This window comes from Triturus cristatus, chromosome 2_2, assembly GCF_964204655.1.
Source record: "Triturus cristatus chromosome 2_2, aTriCri1.1, whole genome shotgun sequence".
Classification (NCBI taxonomy): domain Eukaryota; kingdom Metazoa; phylum Chordata; class Amphibia; order Caudata; family Salamandridae; genus Triturus; species Triturus cristatus.
Window position 1 is genome coordinate 917,786,813 of NC_140582.1, and position 21,895 is coordinate 917,808,707.

General features: G+C 41.5%; 1 protein-coding gene across 1 annotated transcript in view; it reads left to right on the forward strand.

The window, feature by feature from the left end:
* Positions 1-21,895, forward strand: part of CCKAR (cholecystokinin A receptor) — a 662,232-nt gene that overhangs the window by 638,083 nt on the left and 2,254 nt on the right. The window contains exon 4 of the mRNA XM_085643324.1: positions 21,673-21,800. Within this exon, the coding sequence (XP_085499450.1) occupies positions 21,673-21,800 (128 nt within the window). The remainder of the gene's footprint in view (positions 1-21,672; positions 21,801-21,895) is intronic.

A 21,895-nucleotide genomic window follows, 5' to 3' on the forward strand; every position in this document is an offset into this window, starting at 1 on the left:
CAAAATCATCTTGCTTTAGATATTGTTTTGGCAAAAGAAGGAAGAGTCTCTAAGGTGATCAAGGCTAAAAGGTGTTGTGCATGCATACCAGATAATAGGTTAGTTACCTATTCATTTATTACTAATATGAATGATTTAACTCCTGAGATTAGAACCTGGCTTATGGGAAGCTACAGAATCATGGTTTATTGAGTTAAAGAAGAGTTTTGGTAAGGTTGGTGAGTAGTTAGTAATTTCACAGTAATTTCTCAATGCAAAACCTCATTTACCTCTAGTTTACCGCTTTAAAGGTGATGGACCTTTGCCACTGTGTTATCACCTTCAGGAGACTTTACATAAACATGAAAAATCAAAATGCAATTAATATTTAAGCCAACAAAGATAATTGTGAATATTTTAAAGGGTTTTATTTTCTAGTTAAAAGTTAAGGTTCTCTGACCCTTTATTCATTAGTCAAATATCAATCAGGTTACAGAATTGAAAAAAATAGGAAAAATAGAATTAAGACAAAACATATTATAGATTGCATACAAAGCACTCCATAAAGAAAAGGAAACGCCTAATTCTATGTCAGTCAGAACTCTTTAAAGAGTTTCAGGAAAAATATAATTCAAGAGTGAGTTTTGCAAGGCTAATCAATAATTATTAATTAGCAAAAATCTCCCATAAAGAGAAATAAATGCATAAGACAAAAACCTGTCCTGATCTCTCAGCTACTTTCTCTTCACTGGTCTGTTCATATGTCTCTCTCCCTCTCTATGTCTAACAGAGAGGCTGTTCCTTGAAAATGCCCTTCCTTCACAAGACCACAGAAGAATGTGATCTGCCGTGCCAAAAATATGACTGGCAAGGCTAGCCTACACCTCTATGAAAAAACATGAGCAAGGCCCCCTCCTTCCTCTGTGTCTCCTCGGACACAATCTCCTCCCAGGCTGCACTCGCAACGTTCATGTACCTAACCCAAAATGATGTTTGTGTCAGATCTGCTCCTTCTCCTCTCCTCTCCTCTAAAACAGACAAGCCCCCTAAGGGGTCATTATTTATACTCTAATTCTTGGCTGACTATACCAATAATGTTGCAGTTTCAGTAGAAACTCGCACTGTGATTGGTTAGCACAGGTGACCAAGGGGTCTCATCATCCTGTTCTCATTGCAAATCCAACCCATACCGTTTTTTTTTATTATTTTTTTATTTATTTATCCATAAACAGACAACAGAAAAGAAAAGGAGAAAAGAGAAAGAAGAAGGGAAATACAGAGACAATGCCAAATACATATAAATTAAAAGACTTTAGCATTTCCAGCAGAAGAAGACAAATCAAAGCCATTTTTTGATATAGTCCCAAGTTTGCAGTCCAAATCTTTTTTCCCCCGGTCGTTTAAGCCTATACAAAGCAGTTTCTAGATGATATATAGCCAGAATCCTAGTTCTCCACTCCCAAAACGTGGGGGGGATCAGATTCGATCCATTTAGATGTAATACATAATCTAATAATAGACATGCAAATAAATAAGAAACGAAACACTGGAGCATGCCCCCACCATTGCCACTGCTAGATGATACCCCATACAATACAACTTCAGCAGTCATCATCATCATCAAATAACTTTATTTCGAATCCAAAGAGGAGTCATAAAAGTATACACATATAATAAAAACAGTACACACATATTAAAAGAGATACCCAAAGATCCAAAATACAATAAAAAAAATGTAAACAGTGCGTTAAAAATAACATATGACTGGTAAATCCATTATAAAAAATGATCACTCGCTAACTTCAGTAACGCTTTCTAATGGCAAGGGCCGATCTAATAAAACTCAATACAGCATTACAAATACTTGGGGTGGACAAGGATAATAAATGTTCATAGGCCTCTCTGTAAAAACTGGAACCAAAAAATACCAAGACTGGTTTAAGAGATCTATTTCTTGGAGCATTATACAATGCACAGAATAAAATACAATGAATGGTGCTTTGCGAAACGCTGTTATTACAAGGGCACAAAGGCAAACTCTTGAACCACCCCCCTTGCTTTGGAAATGCAAGTAAGAAATGTAAAGTGCTAATTCGAAACCTTGTCAGATAGAAACGCCATTGCGAGTGAGTAATGTAAGATAAATAAAATGGGCAAGACAGCTTACCCCTCAGGTACAGTTGATGCTTGCTAGAATGTAAAGTGCCAAGGTTATGACGGTAGGCATTTTTTATCAGGGGCTTCAAGTCCTTACCAATCTGGTCTGGGCTATCAAATATATTATTTAGCCCAATCTTATAAAGAGTATCCCTAACATACAAAAGCCAAGGAATCTTCATACAATGGTCAAGTTTAAGACAGTCCTGCAAAATTTCCTGTGATAGTTTTAAATCTTCAGACTGCCAAACTTTAGCCCATAACAATAGGGGAGACACATGTATGATATCGCTGAGATACTCAATGCCCACCTCCCCATGACAAAAATTATTCGAGGTTCCCAATGGAACGGCTAGGAGACGCTTAATAAAAGTATTCTCAATAACCTGTAACTTTCCAGTATTATGAGAACCCCACACTCCAGCACCGTAGGTTGCAACCGAGACACACTTGGCTTTATATAGGGATATTAGGGTAGGTACTGGTTTTTGTCCTAATTTACTGGCAAATCGAAAAAGGGCTTCAGCAGATTGTGAAAGTTTTTGGGCCCGAGCTATTATCAAAGTTTCCCAATTCAATTTCTTATTAAATATATTGCCCAAATAATTGAAATTGTCAACCTTCAATATAATAGTCCCTCACCCTGTATCTACGTGTTTTAACACTTTTCAGACCGCAGGTCATGGCGAAGGATTTAGTAAAGTTGACTTTAAGATCTAAACTCCCCATAAACTTCTCAAAGGCATCCAAGCAGAGCTGCATGCCATTAGCAGTAAGTGTCATTAAAACCGTGTTATCTGCATATGACAGCATTGGTAACCTTTTACCATTGGCCTGTGGAAAATCAGCACCAGACTCCAGCAAAAAACTTTCCAGCCCGTTAGTATAGACCAGGAATAAAAAGGGGAGCCAAGATGCATCCCTGGCGCACACCCTCGGTCGATGGAATGGGTTTAGTTTTTTCCCCACCCGGGCCATAACAAATACTAACTGTAGTAGCAGCGTGTAGTCTACGGAGCAGAGACACCAATGCCTCTTCGAACCCCATAGTCTCCATCATCTGCCACAACTTGGCCCTACATACCGTATCAAAGGCGCTAGACAAGTCCATGAATGCCAAGTGGATGGAACTATGCTTGGCACCCATGTACTTGCCCATAATTAGCGCCAAGTTTAGGCACTGTTCGGTGTTCCCTTGCCCCTTCTAGACCCATATTGGGAGTCTACAATGAGACCAGCTGTATCCGCCCAGGTTTCAAGATGTGCCAATATCACCCTGCCCATTAATTTACAGGTCGTATCTAATAGTGAGATCGGCCTGTAGCAGCACGGGTCCGATTTATTGCCCTTTTTAAAAATCGGAACCACTACAGCATCTTTCCAAGAGGCTGGAATGAATCCAACCACTATTGCTCTAAATACGTTTAGTAGGAGTGGCACCCATACATCCAAATTATATTTAAAGAAGTCTAAGGGCACTGCATCTGGCCCTGGGGCCTTTAAAGCGGAACCCTTGCATAGAGCACTCCTTACCTCATCAAGAGTCAGTGAGGCACTAAGCTCTTTGGCTGTCTCCTTATTAAAATTACCAACTTCCACCATATCAGATAATTTTACCTCCTTTGGATTAAAAATGTTGCTATAATGTGCTACCCAGGAGTCTTCAGTTATTTGCACTTGTATTACCTCCTTATCATCAGATTTTAAAAAAGGTCGGTTTATTACCTTCCAGAAAAGGCTAGTATCCCTCAACTCCACAGCTTTAATAAGGTCCTCCCAAGCCTTGGTCTTTAATTCGTTTTTCCGCTTCTTGATTACAACTTTATATTTTGTCCTGGCCGCTCTAACCAGGTCTCTACAAGCGGCACTTGTTGTAAGGCCTTAGTTAAGCTTGTTTGGGCAGCAGAGCATTCTGCATCAAACCATTTGAGGCCCCTTTTTTTGCCCCCGCCCATTGTTTTTATCAGGTGAGAAGCAATGTTACCCAAAAGAGCCTTAAAATTAGCAATAATGAGGAAAGGATCAGACATGGGCGTTAAACATATTTCAATCCCTATCTTATTTTCCTTAAAAATATCTGCCTGCAATTGCCCCGCATTTACCTCATCCCACCTAACCGTAACCCCCCGGTTTTTATTATATTTTATCACATGGTCTCCGAGCAGTCAATTTGCATGTTATACCCAAGGAGGAGTTGAGAAAGTGTTGAACCTCAGATAAAAATACTGCAAGCTGGGGACAAGCAAAAAACATGTGTACAGAGTCAGCGGCATAAAGCTTACATTTAGGACACTTGTCCCCCCTTCCCGTCCTCCATTTAGCAATTTTTGAGGGTGTATAATATAGATTGAAACAGACATATAGAATTGGCTTCTCAAACTCCCCGCAAATAACACTGAATTAGCCATTTCCAACATCGACTGTATGTCTATCGGGACATCGCCAAGTCTGCATTTCCAATTTTCCTGCTGAATATCTAAATCGTCTAATTGAGCTGATATTAGACATCTATAAATCTGGCCTATTTTACACTTGGCTCTAATCAGTTTTAGGAGATTGTTTCGCCCTTCCTGGAAGAGACCTTTTGAGCGGGCATGATCCAAAAAACTATGTATCTGGAGAAATTTGAAAAAATCACCCCTCCGCAAATCAAATTTATCCTGAAGCTGTACAAAAGACAATCGCTGTCCAGATTCATATAAATGCCCAATATCCCGAATACCTGATAGCACCCACCGACGAGAGACAGTATCTTGAAAGATACTAGGAAGAACCCCTATAGATTCAAAGGGGGTCAGGAATGATATTTTAGGGATCTTGTAAATAATACGTACCTTTTTCCAAATCAAAAAGGCAGCCTCCAGAACCTTAAACCTAGTCCTTTTATAGTAGCTCGGCTCCAGAATCCTTACAAAAAGGTATCGGGCATTATTGCCTAAGATCATCCTGTAGATTGACGGAGTATAAGCAGGGTTGTGCATTACTTCTTCACCAGCTATTAGATCCCCAAAGTGCTGAAGAAGGGAAGCCCAATAATAGTACCTAAAATTCGGCACATCCCAGCCACCACGTACTCTAGGTAAGTTAAGCCACTTTATCGCCCTCCTAATTCTCTTGTAGCCCCACATAAAGCGTGCACACATTCTTTCTGTCTTGCTAAATAGAGCATTAGTGAATACCAAAGGTATACCACGAAATAGATACAGAAATTTTGGAAGTATTACCATTTTCAATACATTGGATCGACCATAAAGTGATAGATGCAGTCTGTTAAATTTTTGTAGGAGCTTGTTTGAGGAGTCCACAATCGGGTTTATATTAGCCTCTGGTATCTTCTGGATGTCAGAAGATATATGAATGCCCAAATAGACTGCCTCGGAAACAATTTCAACCTGTTGAGGAAGGCCCGCCTCGGAATGGAGAACTTGAGTCTTACCCAGATTTAGTTTGTACCCTGAAACCGCACCGAATGCGTTGGTAATAGTTTCGATTCTATTCAGAGCGGTTTTAATATCAGAGGATATTACTGCCAGGTCATCCGCAAATGCCAGAACCCTAGGAGCCTCTATCAGAGAGGCTACAGGAGATATCAAAGGGTCTGTCTCGAATTTAGAAATTAAGGGCTCCAAATACAAGGCAAATAAAAGGGGTGAGCAGGGGCACCCTCAATAGCTCAATAACAAATTTCCTTACGTCAGAGCCCTCCCTTCCCTCCGGAACCCCTAAAATGCGGAGGTTATTGCGTCTCGCCCTGTTCTCTAAATCTATCAATTTCCATTGCACATCTTCTCTCTGGGACAGCAGAGATGCTGTTGCTTCTCTTTGTGCTACTAAATCGTCTTCTAGGGTTGAGATCCTGGTTTCAGTCTCACCCACCCGTGTTGCTATTTCAGCACAAGACTTAGAAACCCTTCGTATTGCGTTCTGTAACCGCTTACAAGCACTCTGGGCGCGGTTGCACTCTGCCTAGGTTTCAGCTCTATGGGCCATTATAAGATCGTAAATAGTAGTAAGCGTGATGCCCCCCGATTTTAAATCATTGCCAGCATTCAAAACAGAAATAGTCTCGGCCACATTAGCCACATTAGAAGAAATAGTATCTATATTTGGGGAATGCTGATAATCCCAAGACAATGAAGCATCAGATCCCAGTTGTTTGTTCACCACAAGAGTTCTCTTATTGCGAACCACTCGTTCCTCAGTTGTGGCAAAGCCCGATTTGTCTGAATTACCTTCATCCTCGTCTTGGTTAGAGTCTTCCAGCCATTCCTTGGCTAAGCTTTCCACCGAAGAGTGCTCAGACAGAGAAAAAAAATCGTCGGTGTTAGAGATTTTATCAGGAATATCCAAATTATTAGGAACCTCCAGATTTTCGTGGAGGCTGCTAACCGCCCTATTCATGCTCTGACCCATATTGTGGTTCGCTGCTCTCTTGTCTGTTGTAAGCATCAGCTCCTGCCCGGGTGAACCTGATGTAGACAGTAGCTCTCGTGACTGCATAGATTCATCTGGTGTGCCTACAGGTCCCAGAGTGCATTGTTTTAACGGATGATCGCTAAGGTTTACCGGAGTGGGTTCGATACACGAAAGATCCGATCCTAAACCCAGCGCCTCCTCCAGACCCTGGAGTCCCCCAACATTGACGGTGACAGATATTGGCTGAGTCGAAGAGGGAATTATGGGCTCACCAACAATGCCTTCCAAATCGGCCTCCAGATCGCTACTCGCCCCACTCCCTCCCTCCACAGGTACAGCCACCGGCTCGAGATTCTGTCCTTTCCGAGGAGCCCGCGAGAAGATTGCCGGTACCATTGCAAAAGCGCTTTGCGTGTTTGTCTTCACCTTTGCTGAGCCTCCGAGCGATGTTGTATTAGCGTCCATACCCTGGGATGGCGTGATCTGTGTTAGTGAGCCCTTTCGAATTACAGGGCTGGTGCTCTTGATACTTTGTTTACTCGTTATATTTGCTCCCGCCACAGCCGTAGCATTCCTAGTTTTGACAGGGGTCCCGGCCAGCAATGTACATCCTTTACCCCGTTGCACTCGAGAAGCAGCCTTCGACGCCATCATCGGCCAAATGAAAGTGCACCACGGCTGGCTGCCAACGAGATAGTGAAGAGGTAAGCCTCCGTGGTCTCTCCAGCCTCCCAGCGAGAAAACTCTCCAGTGCATTTGCAACTCCGAGCCACCTCCCTCAAAATCCACAGGTCTTCTTTAGGCTAGCCACTCCATCGACAGGGGGAGAGAAGGTCGACTCACCCGACCGACTTGTCAGCCGCCATCTTGCTCCTCCCAACCCATACCGGTTTTAACAAAGGTTACTGTGGTTGTTCTGTTTCTTTTGATGACTTCTTCTCTCTCACTTTTGATTCTCCAGAAGTTCATGTTGATGTCTTCTCTTGAAAGGCTAGGGCTCCAATGCTTAGGTTTTTCTACTATACTAGCCTCAGAGGTATAGAAACCTCAGGGTTTCGACCTTGAGGTCATTTGACCACCATTAGACCACATTGAGTGATGATGTATGACTCAGGTAGTGTATTCGTTGGACTGCAAAGTGGACATTGTTCTGTAATTTCTTTTGGATGGGTTTGACAATGGTTTGGCAGTTTCAACCCTTAATGTTTAGTGGGATGTCAACAGGGCCATCAGGAAACCATTGGGCTGTTTGAAGGCTTTGAAGCTATATGTCTTTAATTATGCTCAAAGGCTGGTCTGTTGCGATATCTGTGCCTATTTATTTTGTTCCTCCCCAGGGCCCCCCTCTGGTGCTAGGGGCTCTGCAGCCTACTCTTTTTGAACCTAGAGGGAAGGGTTTTCAGTGATATTTTTATCTTAAAATGCTCGATTTCTCACAGTTGGTATATCTATTAAATGTTTGGTGGGAGTTAGTTTCCTCCCTGTGGTGTTTCCTGAGAGAATGGTTCTAAGACTGGGCCCTGATTTCATTCCTGAAATTCCCCTGAGGCTAAATCTGGTGCAGGAGATTACTGTATCTTTCTTCCTTGATCCTGTTTCGGAGTAAGAGACAGCTATTCACACTCTGAATCTGCACAGGGCAGTCTGCATCTACCTGTCTAGTACTGCAGAGTATAACTGCTGTGATTCCCTGTATGAAAACTTTCTGACTGCAAGGAAAGGCTATATGCCTTTTGTGCTGTCTCTCAAAAGACAGGTGCGGTCTGTCATTTCTTCAGCCTATGCTTTTGAGGTTGATTATCTTCCTTCATGCATGCAAAGGAGTTCCATGAGGGAGGGGGTGACTCCTCCTTGGGAAGATACTCAGAAGATGTCCGTTTATAATATTTGCAGGAATGCCCCCTGCACAGTTACTTATTTGTTCATGCTCCATTACCGTCTCCCAAACGGGGGCAGCATGACTTTGGAAATTCGCTCCGAGGTGTTATCTTCTGTGTCCTGTGTTGAAATTTCTATTGTTGCATTAAAGTTTCATGTGTTTGCAGCATTTTGGTCTCACATGGAGTTTTTGTGCCTTGTCGGCAGTACTGATGTGGTACATTCTCGTGATGTAAGGAAGAGATGAGGAAGTAGCCCAGGAAGTAATGGCTTAATTATTTACCAGTTATCTTCATCACTCCTGCGTCCAGCTTTCTCGTCCAATTGCTTAGTTTCCTTTATCTCCCACCAGTTTTTAAGAGGCCTGCCATGAGGCCTGGAGGTACATTACCCCCCCCCCCCCATGTAAGGAATGGGATTGGGATGATGGCAACGGGAGTAATGACAATTAGCAGTAATTGATTGGGCCATTTTATACATGTCCACCTTTTATTTTGTAAAGATCTTCTGAATAAAAAGGTCCAAGTGTTCTGTGCCTGGTGATAATGCCCTTTTCTTTGGCGGCAGGACACTTGCTCAAGGTTTGGACCTTCCCTGCCTCTATTATAAATAGTTAAAGATAAGTTGAGTACGTCCTCCTGTTTATATTTGTCATTCCAACTTATTGATGTCATATACAGAGACACACTTTAGGTCTTGTATTATTTGTAGTGATTTTATTCTCAAATCAAGATTTTCATCATACTTCCAGTATTACATTATTGATTAGTGACTTTCGGCAGCCGACAAGTGTTTTGCCCCCTCCTGGCACGTTGGCCTGGGGCTTTCTCAAGGCTGAATTAATCTTTAAAACGTCATTGTTGTTGTCTGATGCATATATTATCATTCAGCAATTGGTTTCCACAAGAAGATTGGAAGAACAATATTTTTTCAGTGAAGTGATGTGTTGTGACAGGTCCTGGGTTGAATTCCGTATTAACCAAAGGAAATGATGGACGCAGTATTGAACATTGCACGCACTCACCCCCAGTCAACTGATCTGGGTTGAATCCATCACCGTTCTTTAGCCCACTCTGCCATCCCAATTCAGACATGGCCATATGCAAATCAGTCTGACCCTGTGCCTCATGGGAACAGTCCAGCCCGAACTGCCAAGCCATGTCTTCCCTGGACCGGAAACAAGCTTCCTAGGACCGGTTTCTGGCATTTCAGCCGTCTTCAGCCAGGCTTGCTTGAATCCAGTGGCAAAGTGAGCAAGGGACTCACGTCTGAGCATACCCCGCCAACTTATGGCGAACAAAGCAAAAACCAAAGAAAATGATGGACGGAGTGTTGAACATTGCAAGCACTCACCCCCAGTCATACAGAGACACACTTTAGGTCTTGTATTATTTGTAGTGATTTTATTCTCCAATCAAGATTTTCATCATACTTCCAGTATTACATTATTGATTAGTGACTTTCGGCAGCCGACAAGTGTTTTGCCCCTTCCTGGCACGTTGGCCTGGGGCTTTCTCAAGGCTGAATTAATCTTTAAAACGTCATTGTTGTTGTCAGATGCATATATTATCATTCAGCAATTGGCTTCCACAAGAAGATTGGAAGAACAATATTTTTTCAGTGAAGCGACGTGTTGTGACAGGTCCTGGGTTGAATTCCGTATTCCCAACCTGCTCTGAAGATTCATATTGGGAATATAGGATATAAACAGAAGGACGTAATCAACTTATCTTTAACCTTTTATTTTGTATTTGTTTGAAAGTAAACCTATTCTCCTTCCTCTTAATATTTAGAACTTTCCTCGAAGTAATGAAAATATAATCAAAGACTTGTGCTCGCTGCCAGAAACCTGACACTATTATATGGTTAGAAATGACCCTCACCCTTGTCATGTTTGAGGCAGTGGGTCTCGCTGGGTGATGCACTTGGACAATGCTAACTTACATTAATAATTGGGGGGAAACCTGGGCCCCCATAAGAATTCACAAATACATTGTACCTTGATACTTAATACACCTGACACCTTTTCGAAACTGAGAGAGGCCTGGGAATCAGATTGAGGCCAACTAGAAGAAGAGGATTGAAGGGAAACTCTTGCTTCCCCCCTGGGAAGCATTGATTGCTACACAGTGCAGACTCATTCAGCTGTACTATCTCCACCGTACATACTGTACGAGATATAGGTTGTGGAAGAGGGGACTGGTGCCCTACCGAGATGCTTGCGATGCCAATGGTAGGTAGGAGACCTGCTAGCTACAATTTAGACCTGTAGGGAGGTGACCCCTTTTTGGGAAGGAGTGCTCACTACAATGGAGGAGGTGGTAGCCTGGAGTATCTTAAGAGACCCAAAACTAGTGCTGCTACATAAACAGGCTGATCTTGACAGTAGCAGATATAAAATGGCACTGCTTTAGATCGCCTTAATAGTTGCTAAATGGGATATCACATAACATTGGAAAAATGATGCACCTCCACCCAGGAAGGCTGGAAAAAGGAGCTGGGTTCCTTTATCACTTTGGAGATACCAATCTACACAGCCAGGGGTTGTTTGTATCAAACACTCTAGGATCTAGGGGGACTGGGCTCAGTACAGGGGAATCCTGCTTGAACCCAACAGGATCCGACTGGGGTCTGTGGAGGAAGAAATGTGGACTTTTTCTAACCCTGGCATAGGGGGTGGGCTGAAGAGCCATGGGAGAGGGGTAGTAGGAATGAGGGGAGAGGTACTGATAATGTACTGGTCCTGTTTGCCGTATTATTGAATCTGAGACTAACATATTCATGTAAATCTGGCAACGGAAAAAAAATTAATAAATGTTTCCCCCCCAAAAAATCCTAATTTACATGAAGATTTATAGCATCAGGCCAATGCTTCTGGTGGCAGGGTTTGTTTAGGTGCTGGTGTGTGTCTCTGTTGCTGGAAATGCAAGGGGGCATGCCATTGTGCTCTTGAGAGAGGTTTCTCATTCAAACAAGTTCAAACATCTTACAGTGCCAGCTACAAATGCAAAATGGTACTAGATGACTAGACATAACAGACATACATCTTTCACAATCTGATCATCATTTTGATAGAAGCTGAAAAGTGTTGGTGCATCCGCTGGCCACAGACACCATCTCCCATGCAGGACACCAGGCAGTTTATCTCTGTTGAGTAGAGACATTTCCACATGGGAGCTCACTGGATCAGTTAGGGGACGTGCTGTGGCTGGAAAGAAAACAGAGTGTGTGCCTTTTGCAGCTCAATGGAGCTGCATTTATTTATTTGTTTGTTTGTTTATTTATTTATTTATTTATTCATATAGTTGTACAGTAATGACTTACAACATGTTGCCACTTCATTGCACTAGAGCTTTCGTAGTCGAGTGAGCTTCTCATGTGATGTCAGCTAGTGGAGTGAGACTGTATGTTCCAGTAGTCCTAAGAATATTTGCAATATCTGCTGACCAGGAGAAGGACCTTTATGAGAAAGAGGTGGTCCATAGGCCACTTAACAGGTGGGGATGACCTTTGAGGAGACTGTTTTTCAGGTTTGCCCTTTAGGACATCAAGATAAGTTAGTATGTCAGGTCTAGACTAAGTATGTTTCACAGGTGCATGCCTGATTTTGCATCCTCCATGGGATTTGCAGATGAACCTGGGCTGAATGATTACATTTGGTTTGCTTGATCTGAGGTCCTTATTACATGTGTAAATTGAAGTTAGGCATTTTAGGTAATTCTTGTCTGCCTCCTCTGGTGATTTGAAGACTGTGCTTATGAGTTTGAATTTGATCATCTACGCCACCTATATTTTGTAGTAGCGAGTCGATAAAGGATCAGTGCCCTGGGAAGTTCAATCTGGTATCTATGTTAGAGAAGAGAGGTGATCCATCTAATTATCATAAGGTGAGGGTTGGTGCTTTTGTCAAATGTTGCGATCTGGTGTTTAAAGAAAAAGTCTTTGTCAAACCAGATCCTAAGACTTCTCACTGATTGATTTGGAGTTTAGGTTGTCTTCTATTTCTCTTGTACATTAAAAAGGGAGGCTGCTTGTGATATTTGATGGATCACATTTTGTTTAATGGGTCGTTCAGGTGGAGAAAGGTTTCCTTCTTCCAGTGGTATATATGTTTCACACATATTGCAATGTTCATATTTTGGTTTGAGAGGTCACCGAGCTGGAGTTTGATCTGAATGTCATCTGAATATCTTTGGAATTTAAATTAGTAGGGGAAAATGATCTGTGCAAGGGTCTCGGACAAATGCTAAACAGTGATGGAAAGGAGGGAGATCCCTGCAAGGAAAATTAACTCATTTTTATTTGTTGGCATCGATCTAAGAGGAACAAGTTACACCACTGAAGTACTGCTTCATGCATTCCAGCAAGTCTTCTAATTGATTAAGCAGCATCTTGTGGTCTCCTGTTTCGTACACCACTTATTTACTGAGTAGAGAAAGATTTTCAGAGTGTTCCACACCAAGGGAGGACAAATGATCGTCCCAGATGTCCATGTATGCAGGTTCAATGCCTCTTCTGGGGATGAAGCCTCTTTGTGTATCGCATAACAAGTTGTTGGATTTAATGGAATCTTGTGGCTGTTCTAGAACATCCTTTTCTAGTACTTTGCTAATGAAGATGAGGTTGGAGGAGGTCTGCAGTTTTCTGTTAAGGATAGGCATTTTTCCGGCTTGATGTAGTTGATGAGTACACTTCTATGCTGATTGAAGGCAATTATGATTTACATAATGTGGAGGCCAAGTGTGGTGAGATAATATTTTGCTAGGATGTTTAAGGCTTTTTATTTGATTGCTGTTTTGAGAACTTGATTGAACCTCATGGGTCTGATTCACAAAGGTAAACTTAGACGTTTGGTCTAAACTTCGACCAAACGTCTAAGTTTACGACTTTGGGAATTCACAGAGGTATATGCGAGTACTAGCTATATGTCTGCACTCGGGGTTGAGATCCGCCCGAGTGCGGACATAAAGATAGTACCCCTAATGCGCTTTGTGAATTCTCAAAATCATAAGCTTAGACTTTTGGTCAAAGTTTAGGTCAAACGTCTAAGTTTACCTTTGTGAATCGGGCTCATGGTTGGGAAGATTGGGAAATGCTATTGTGGGGTCCCGCTGTATCTGGGAATTACAGAAAGGGTCTCACATTTACATCTGTATATGGAAACACCACGCAACATACAGAATGCCCTAAAGGCAAAGGGGCTGATTCAGAAGGAAGTCATAATTCTCTGAATGCATTGGTTTTCACCTATGCATTTAAGAAATGTATAATTATATGTCCGATTTACAGAAATTCTAGGTGCATGCAAAGTATCGCTACATATTTTTCAAATCACACAGGCATATGCGAGCTAATTAGAAGTTCTATTCATCTCTGTTTCCTCACTTGGTGCACAATTTCCTTGTTAAAGATAATCTGCATTACAGGGATTCTTAAGGTCAAGAAATTTGAACAAAGTGTTTTATTTTATCTTTTTATGAAGATAATTTCCTTAGAAATGTTTTTCCTTTGCTTGAGCCGCTTACCGTCTTTCCCTGCCCATGAAACAAAATATATTTGACTTTTTAAACACAGCACACCATCCTTCTTAACCATTCAGATGTAAATATGAAAGTGCAGAGAAGTGTATTAAAGTAACTCACATGTTCACAAGATACAACAGTCTTGTATACTTGTGATAAATGCATTCAACATATTGAAACCCTTTAATGGTATGGCTGTGCGGCTGTGCCGCTCATTTGCATTGCATTGTCCTGACACACAACACTGCCACGCATCCTCAACTCGTCTTCTGGTGCCACTAATGAATGCAGAATTGTAGTATTTGTGACACCTTCGTATGCAAAGTGGTCCATGTGGATCACCTGTCAGTTTTGCATGCAGACATTCGAATGCTTGCATGCATGTGGCACCTATCACTGAAAGGTTTGGAAAGTGGGTAACAAGAAACTGTTCTTCAGTAAAGTCTGTTAAATATGATTAGTACATTAGTTAATACTTAGTTAACACCTAAGTAGGTGGGTTTTAAGGTAGGTTTGGAAGCAACATTACTGTTACTCGCATAAGACATCCCTCAAGCCTGAATAGGAGCAATTTTTGGAATGAATGTCATAATGAACTCCAAGGCGGTGCAGTATCCTACATCTACCCAGACTCACTTGAATCAGCTGTGAAATGGGGCTAATGAGCGCACTTTTTGTCAAGTAACATTTGCATTAGAGTAATTGCTTCTTTGGCGACATTCTTCTTCCCTCGATTTTCAAACAAAAGATATACATTTACTTCTAAAGACTTACGCCTACATTTGAAATCAATTTTTGGGTTTTGTGCATTCCAGTGAGAATTGCTATCAATATTTGAAAAATCATTGTCATATTGTTCTGTTTCCTATCAAATTTTACAAACTAGCATCATTGTTGCTATTTCATTGGTTAACTGTAATATATGCTGGATGGTCTACACAAATTTAAGTTTATTGACCTGCATTTGGGAGCAGCAAATAACCAGGTATTGAGATCTGCAAAATGTAGGCATAATATTATATTATTTTGTATAATATTGCATTAGAGACAAGATCTCAATTGGAACCCCTGCTGCTGTACGGAAGCCCTTTGCTGGACATCAATACACATTTGTATTTCAAAACAAAGGATCCGATCAAAGAAACGTAAAAGCACATCTCAGATGGATTTTCTGGTCTGCGTGCATTTACTCTGCACAAAGGACATGCTATGCAAAGCACCCTGAGAGCAGTGGGGATGGCCAGGCCTACAACCTAATTGCAGCGCTCCGCTGCACTTCCTGGATCTTTATTGGATGAAAACTAAAGCAGCCTGCTACTCTGGCATTCATTGGCATCACTGTGCACGAGTGGTGTGAGAGAAGTCGGTTCCCATCTGCAGTTATCTCAACCCTATACCCATCTGGGGCTGGAAGCACTTTTCTCTGCATGGCACTAGATGGAAATTACTTTAATAGTAAACAATGTTTATACGTTCTCTAACATAGGAACAGCACCGATATCTGTTGGAAATAACCACCTTTTGGCCTTATTGGTTTTGCTGGCTGTTGAACTCTGTGCACTTTACCCATGGTAACCAGAGGTAAAGTTCCTGTGCTCCTACTTTCAACATGTCAACTTTAGCATACCCCTACTTGCCATATTTAACTCTTGGACTTACTATATGTTGCAATGTGTACCAAGGGCCTGTTGGTTACACGCCACTAGAGCACTGCAGCATCCTTTGTGCCACTCACTGACGTGTCAGTGCAAACGTGACTGCGGGTCTACCAATTATATCCTGGCTGTGCAGTTTAAAACTTCAAATTTGACCTGCCAAAATAGCCCATTTTGACAGGTTAAAACCTTTATTTTGAATAATAATATGTCACTCCCAAGTAGGCTGATAATGCATCGTAATTAGAAATGATTTATGTAAAAGTTTAATGTTACACATGTCCTTATACTAAAAAAGCCCCAAAAGCTATTCTCACTGTGGGCATGACTGGTTGTTCCAAAAGGAAAAGCATTTGTATTAAATGTAACTCCTGGACTTTTTGAAATATTTATTAAAAACCCAATCCACTGGTCAAGTCGAATTTTTATATTTAAATACATTAAAAAAAGAAACATTTAAAAAGTTAACCTTTCCATACCTAAAGCCCCTGGCGGTCCATTTGCATGGAGCTCCAGCTGTGACCTGGCACCTGAATAGCCCATGGTTAGGATGTGAAAACTGCTCCAAGAACAGGACAAAGGGCTTGGGTGTGGGAAATCGTTTCCATTCCTCCGGTAGGATGTCTTTCTAGGCTTTGATCAGAACTTGATTAACTTTAAAGCAACTTACCCTGTCACGGCAGCAATGCAAGTAGGAGAGGAGCTGCCCCCAAAACTGGTTTAGAGTAACCACTAAGGAGGGGTTGCTCATTTTCCTGACCATACCTCTGGGGTGAGCACACACACTCTGCTCCGTGTAAGAAGGGATCTGCCATCTTGGTCTTAGGTAGAGGTGGTCACTGTAGGATTGTTTTCAGTAACACACACAGGACGTTCTGGGTAGAATTATCCCTGGGAACTTTCATCCCATTGGTTACGGAGGAGCCAGGAGTCAACCCCATCCACAGGCTGGTAACAGGCTTAAATATGTTACCCACAGTGCCCTCATCACAACACTCTCTGGATTTTTGGAAGAAGAAAAGAGAGCCTGACCTGCTATCCATAATCTGAGAAGGGCCTAGAAGACTGGCCCTGATCCAGGATGTGGTAGTGGACTCCAAGGGTCATAAGTCTGACCTCCTATTCAAATTACAGGGACACATGATGCTACATGAGGCCTTTTTCTATTACCTCCCAGTTGTCCAGTTTCAACTGGACCGACCTTGGACCCTGCTGCTGGTCTCTGCTGCAATAAGTATTTATAACTCAAGTGTTGTCCCCAAAGTTCTGGAACCTTGGCTGGTGTCAAAGTGTGATCTTCCCATTATCTCCTGAAGCCCAGGAAAAAGACACGTTTTGGCATCATGAACCTTCGGAGGAGCAAGACCAAACTGCAAAGCTAATCTGATGAAGGTGGATTGCCATTTAGCCAGAGATTCAGGTTGCTGTCATCCTGAACGTTTTTGAAGACACAAATCTGAATCAGCTGGACCTTGTGGATAAGGTATCCGCCCTTGCGGAGCCCTCTTTGGCTACAGCCTGCAGTCTTGTCCCATGGAAGATTCCAAGCTCCAAAAAACGTAACTATGTCCAAAGGTAGAAATCTTCAGTGAGAGAAAGTGGCAAAAGTATCTGACCGGCGAGGGACCATCTTTGAGCACAAAATCCAAATTTCTCCCACTAAGAGCTTTCTGGCCAAACGTCAATGGCTTCACCAGGACCACATCAATCAGACAGCGGTGGTTCTTCCATAAGGGTAGAGGTGCATCGCACCCCAGGCTGTGAGTATGGGAAGCGTGAAAAATAAAATGGCAATATAATGGTTTATGTACCATTTTATTTTTTACTCTGCTGCCTAAGCTGAGTGTGAGAGCGGGCTGGGCCAATGGATCATTGCTGATGATTGGCAGGGAGGAGTGGTGCCAACTTCAGTTTGAACTGCTCATGTTAGTTTGGCCAACTGTCTTGCCATGGGCAGTCCAAAATGGGCAATTCAAATCTCTCTAACCGGTGGAGAGCAGGCACAGGCTTCCAGGGACTGAGGAAGCGTTGAGTCACTTAAACCTATCTTGGTGTTTCATTCCTGCTGCTTAACATTATTTACAGCAGGAATTGGTTAGGGGAGTTGGCTGTGAGAGTAGACATCCCTCGGAGCCACGGACTGGAGAACATTGAGGATGTGCTGCAGCTAATAGGTAAGTAAAAATTTCTATAAATAAAATGTTAATGTAATACATGCCATGTCAGAAATTTAGTTACTATATTTCATGCCTTTTTCTTCATTGGCTTTTAGGTATTTACAGCATGTTCTTCTGTGTAGGTTATTATTATCTCCCTCACAGGGAAGAGGGTGTGGCGTAATGGTCAGAGATGTTGGTTTTGAAGCTGGGGAAGCAGGTTAGAGTCTCGGTGCCAGTTCAACAACCTGTAATCTTGGGCAAATCACTTAATTTCCCTGTGCCTATAAAAATTGAAGGTGAACCTGTGTAATATAACTGGTGCTCTATTTAAGTTCCCTAATACCTCTGGGCCGAGTTCACGCAGCGTGGTATATTGAAAATATTCTGCTTGTATAGTGCAAACTTGGAATGCACAGGCCCTGATTATGATGTCAGGCGGACTCATGTCCGCCCGACACCGTTGCTTAATGGAAACCCACCGACCTCAGTTCAGCAGTTCATTTTTTTATGGGAGTTTGTGCCGTGGGTGGAAAACGCCAGAAGCATAACCTCCCATAGAAAAACGTACATTTCCAAACATTCTTGCACCGTGTGGCAGGCACCTAATGGTATCAGACTCCCACTTCTTCCTAATCGACCTTAACTTGTGCCTAGATATCGGTCAAGAGCAACCAGATGCCCACGGTTGGCACCTGCTTTTTAGCACTATTTTTATATTTAAACCTTGGTTTGGGATTTTTATTGTGTTGTGTTTTGAATATAGTGTTTTGGTTCTGCAAACATACTCTAAACAGAGACTGTTTGCTTTGTGCCTTCGCTGCCAGGGGGTCAGTTTAGTGGTTCACTCTGAGAATAAGTTCCCATCCTCCTCAAATAAAACAGCAATTCCTTCCATTATCCAACAACTCCTATGAGCATTGGTGTACCAAGGCATGTAAAGATGGTACGGGAGATTTTTGTCCCCTATTTCAGAATTTTTCAAACTGTGGGTCGCAACCCACTGGTGAGTCGTGAGTCAATATTTGGTGGCCCAGGAAAGTCCGAGCAATTAATAAAAATGCCTTTACCTTGTCACATCTGCTGGTGCTTTAAAGACATAGCTCAAATATCAGGCTTAGTCTTCTGACAAATTGCTGCCCGCTCTTTTAAAATGGGTATTGTTGTTTACTTTCCTTTCTCTGGCTGGAGTTTTTAAAGTGAATTATATGACAACCTTGATTGTGTAAATGGAGAGTGAAATGAAAGGTTGTAGGGAATCATTATTTTGAAACACACAACAAAATGTAAATACCAGTAAATTAAGTGTGTGCATCCAGCAGTTAGGACAGCAATAATGAAGCGATTTTTTGGAAATTCTAAAGAGTGCTGGAAACAGACATTTTAATAGGGTCAATACAAATCAAGACACTTTACTTGGTGATGCACGAATGATCAATATTCACAGAAGCCCCATTTCCAGGCATTCTCATTTGTGTGCTTTATAGTTTTATCAATAAAACTACGTATGTGCAAATTTAAGGGCCATTTCAATGGGAAAGGTTCTGTCTGTAAAAGACAATGGGCTTCCACACAAGGTTTTAATTACATTAAAAAATCGCCCTGCTTCATGCCCATTAAGGGTAGATGAGTCACAAAAGTTTTTTGTTCTAAAAATTGGGTCATGGTTCTAAAATGCTTGAAAAGCACTGCACCTTCTCCTGCATGGCTCATTTTCCAGGTCAGAACTCACATGGAGGAGGTAGATCTTTGTCTGTTGCCAATCTGTGTGATGGATGCACACATGTCTGGGTCTATCACGTCCTGGTCCAACATTAAAAAAGTTGTGTAGGTGGAAGATGCATGTGTATTGCTGTGTAAGTGTCCTATATGTGACTGCTTGATCCTATTTGTGGAGGGCTTTTGCTGTGATATTATATCTTTTTACTTACTGTTTATTCTTCACTGAAAACAACCATATAAACAAAAATTATTTTATGAATACAAAAATGGTTAAGGCAAAGCATACATAACTCATAAATACATCTCAGTCAAAAATAATCTATTAAATATGCACATACTGCAATTAATAAACTTACAGTTTGAAAGTGTAATTTCTACTTTTTACAGCCTGAACTGCACTGCACAAACTTTAGCTACAATCAGTAAAAACTTTGGCTAGACTAGATAGAACTCAAATCTTATCAAAAGCCATAATGATCCATAGCCCACACAATATGACAATATCCTATTCAGACCATTTTTCAGTGAAACAATGTATTAGGTCTTGCTTGCCTTTGCTGCTATCTCTGAACCTGATATAATCAACAGAAAAAAAGCTTTCAGAAGTACTGCCAAGAGAAGGACTTTGACTCCTCTCACATGTTGATATCCTTGATTGGTTAGATGTTGTGTGAATCCCCAGAAAAAGAGTGCTTGTATTGTATTCTTCGCCTCCTGAAAAAGGTTATGTTTAATGCAGCACAACTGTACTGATCAAGTGATACAGCAATGCTCAAGGCTGTAAGACTGATCTGTTTATAATGAACAGTTACAATAAAGAGAGTAGAGCTGACGTATTCATTGTGCAAAGTATATTTTAGAATGAATATGCATTTAAGAGTGAATTGCTATTACTCTGTATTAAAGCTTGAAGAGGGTATATGGAATCTCACCTGTTACCTTAGTAGGCAAGGGTTTTGGTGTGACAAACCTTGGAGACAGAAGATTTTCACTGCGATAATTCCAGTTAAGCCTATTGAAGGAATGAATAAATGAATGAATGAACTTAAGAGTGTCTCAGCACTGACGAAGCAAATCAGGTCAAGGTGAATACTAGTCGCTAAGTACGAGAGATAGTACTTGGGTTTTGCCACATGTAATTTTAAAAATATTTTTACATTTTATCACCGTGTAATGGAGACAAGCCAATGATAAAGGTTACAGACATGATTGGTTCACTGGATCTGATCTGTTTATTATGAAATGTTAGGACAGATGCAGTAGGCCTGCTCTTTTTATTGAGGAGAGCATTTGCATATGTGCATAGGCATGTGATGATGGATTTTTATTGCAATATGTTAGAGGCTGCAAACAGATATTTTGTTACAAGAACTCTCACAGATTACCACAGTTGTCAAGGGTTTTGGTGTTGAAATTCACCGAAATTCAGTGGAATTCCACAGGTAAAAACTGAGTTATGGTTCGCACTTCAACACATAAAACCATTGAAAATCACAAGTTATAGTTTGCGAAGAAAACCATAATTCGCACCTACATCTTGTGTTGCGAATGATGTCACACATGACTTAATTGATGACATCATAAGTGACAACATTGATTACGTTACTTATGACTTCACCTGTTACATCACTGATGGAATCATAAACGTGCTCCATCCCCTTGCATTGCGTATAGCATCACACTTGACATCATTGATGACATCATAAGAGATATTTATTACAAACTTATGCCCTCCATGTTTGGGTGGCAGCATGTTTTTCTTTTTCTATTTTTAATTTATCTTCCATAAGTTGTGGAGTTGGTGTCTGTTTTATGGTGGCAGTGTGGGCAGTAGGTGAATGATGAGTCAGTGGATGGATGAAAGGATGCAGGAGTGCATGGATGGCTAACAAAGTACAAGAATGATGACCGTTTTAGTGCTTAAATCTACCATTGACTGACAAGGCACTTTTATTTGTAAGTCAGACCTATTGGCCAGTTCTTGTTTTTTTATTTCAGTGTAGATACGGCACCTCGGAAATGCAGTTGACAGTTGTATGTGCTTCCTACTAGCTGTGTGCATTCACTCACAATTTCTGCCTCCCTCACTTCTCTTTCAATGTATCCCTTCAGGAAAACATTCAGGAAGATGAAATTGAAGGCTAATAGTTCCCACTCCTCAGACTTTTCTGTTCTCTGTTTCCTCAGGTACATCTTCCTGTTGCTGACACTCTTCCTAGTGCCTGGAATTGTAATGATGGTGGCCTATGGCTTAATTTCCTTGGAGCTGTACAGAGGGATACAATTTGAAGTCAGACAGCAGCAACCCTCCCAAGGTAAAATTCTTGTGCAGTTGGTTGTGATCAGTGACAAAGTCTTGATTTCATCATGATATTATAGCGCTTTGAAACCAAGTCTATATAAATATCAG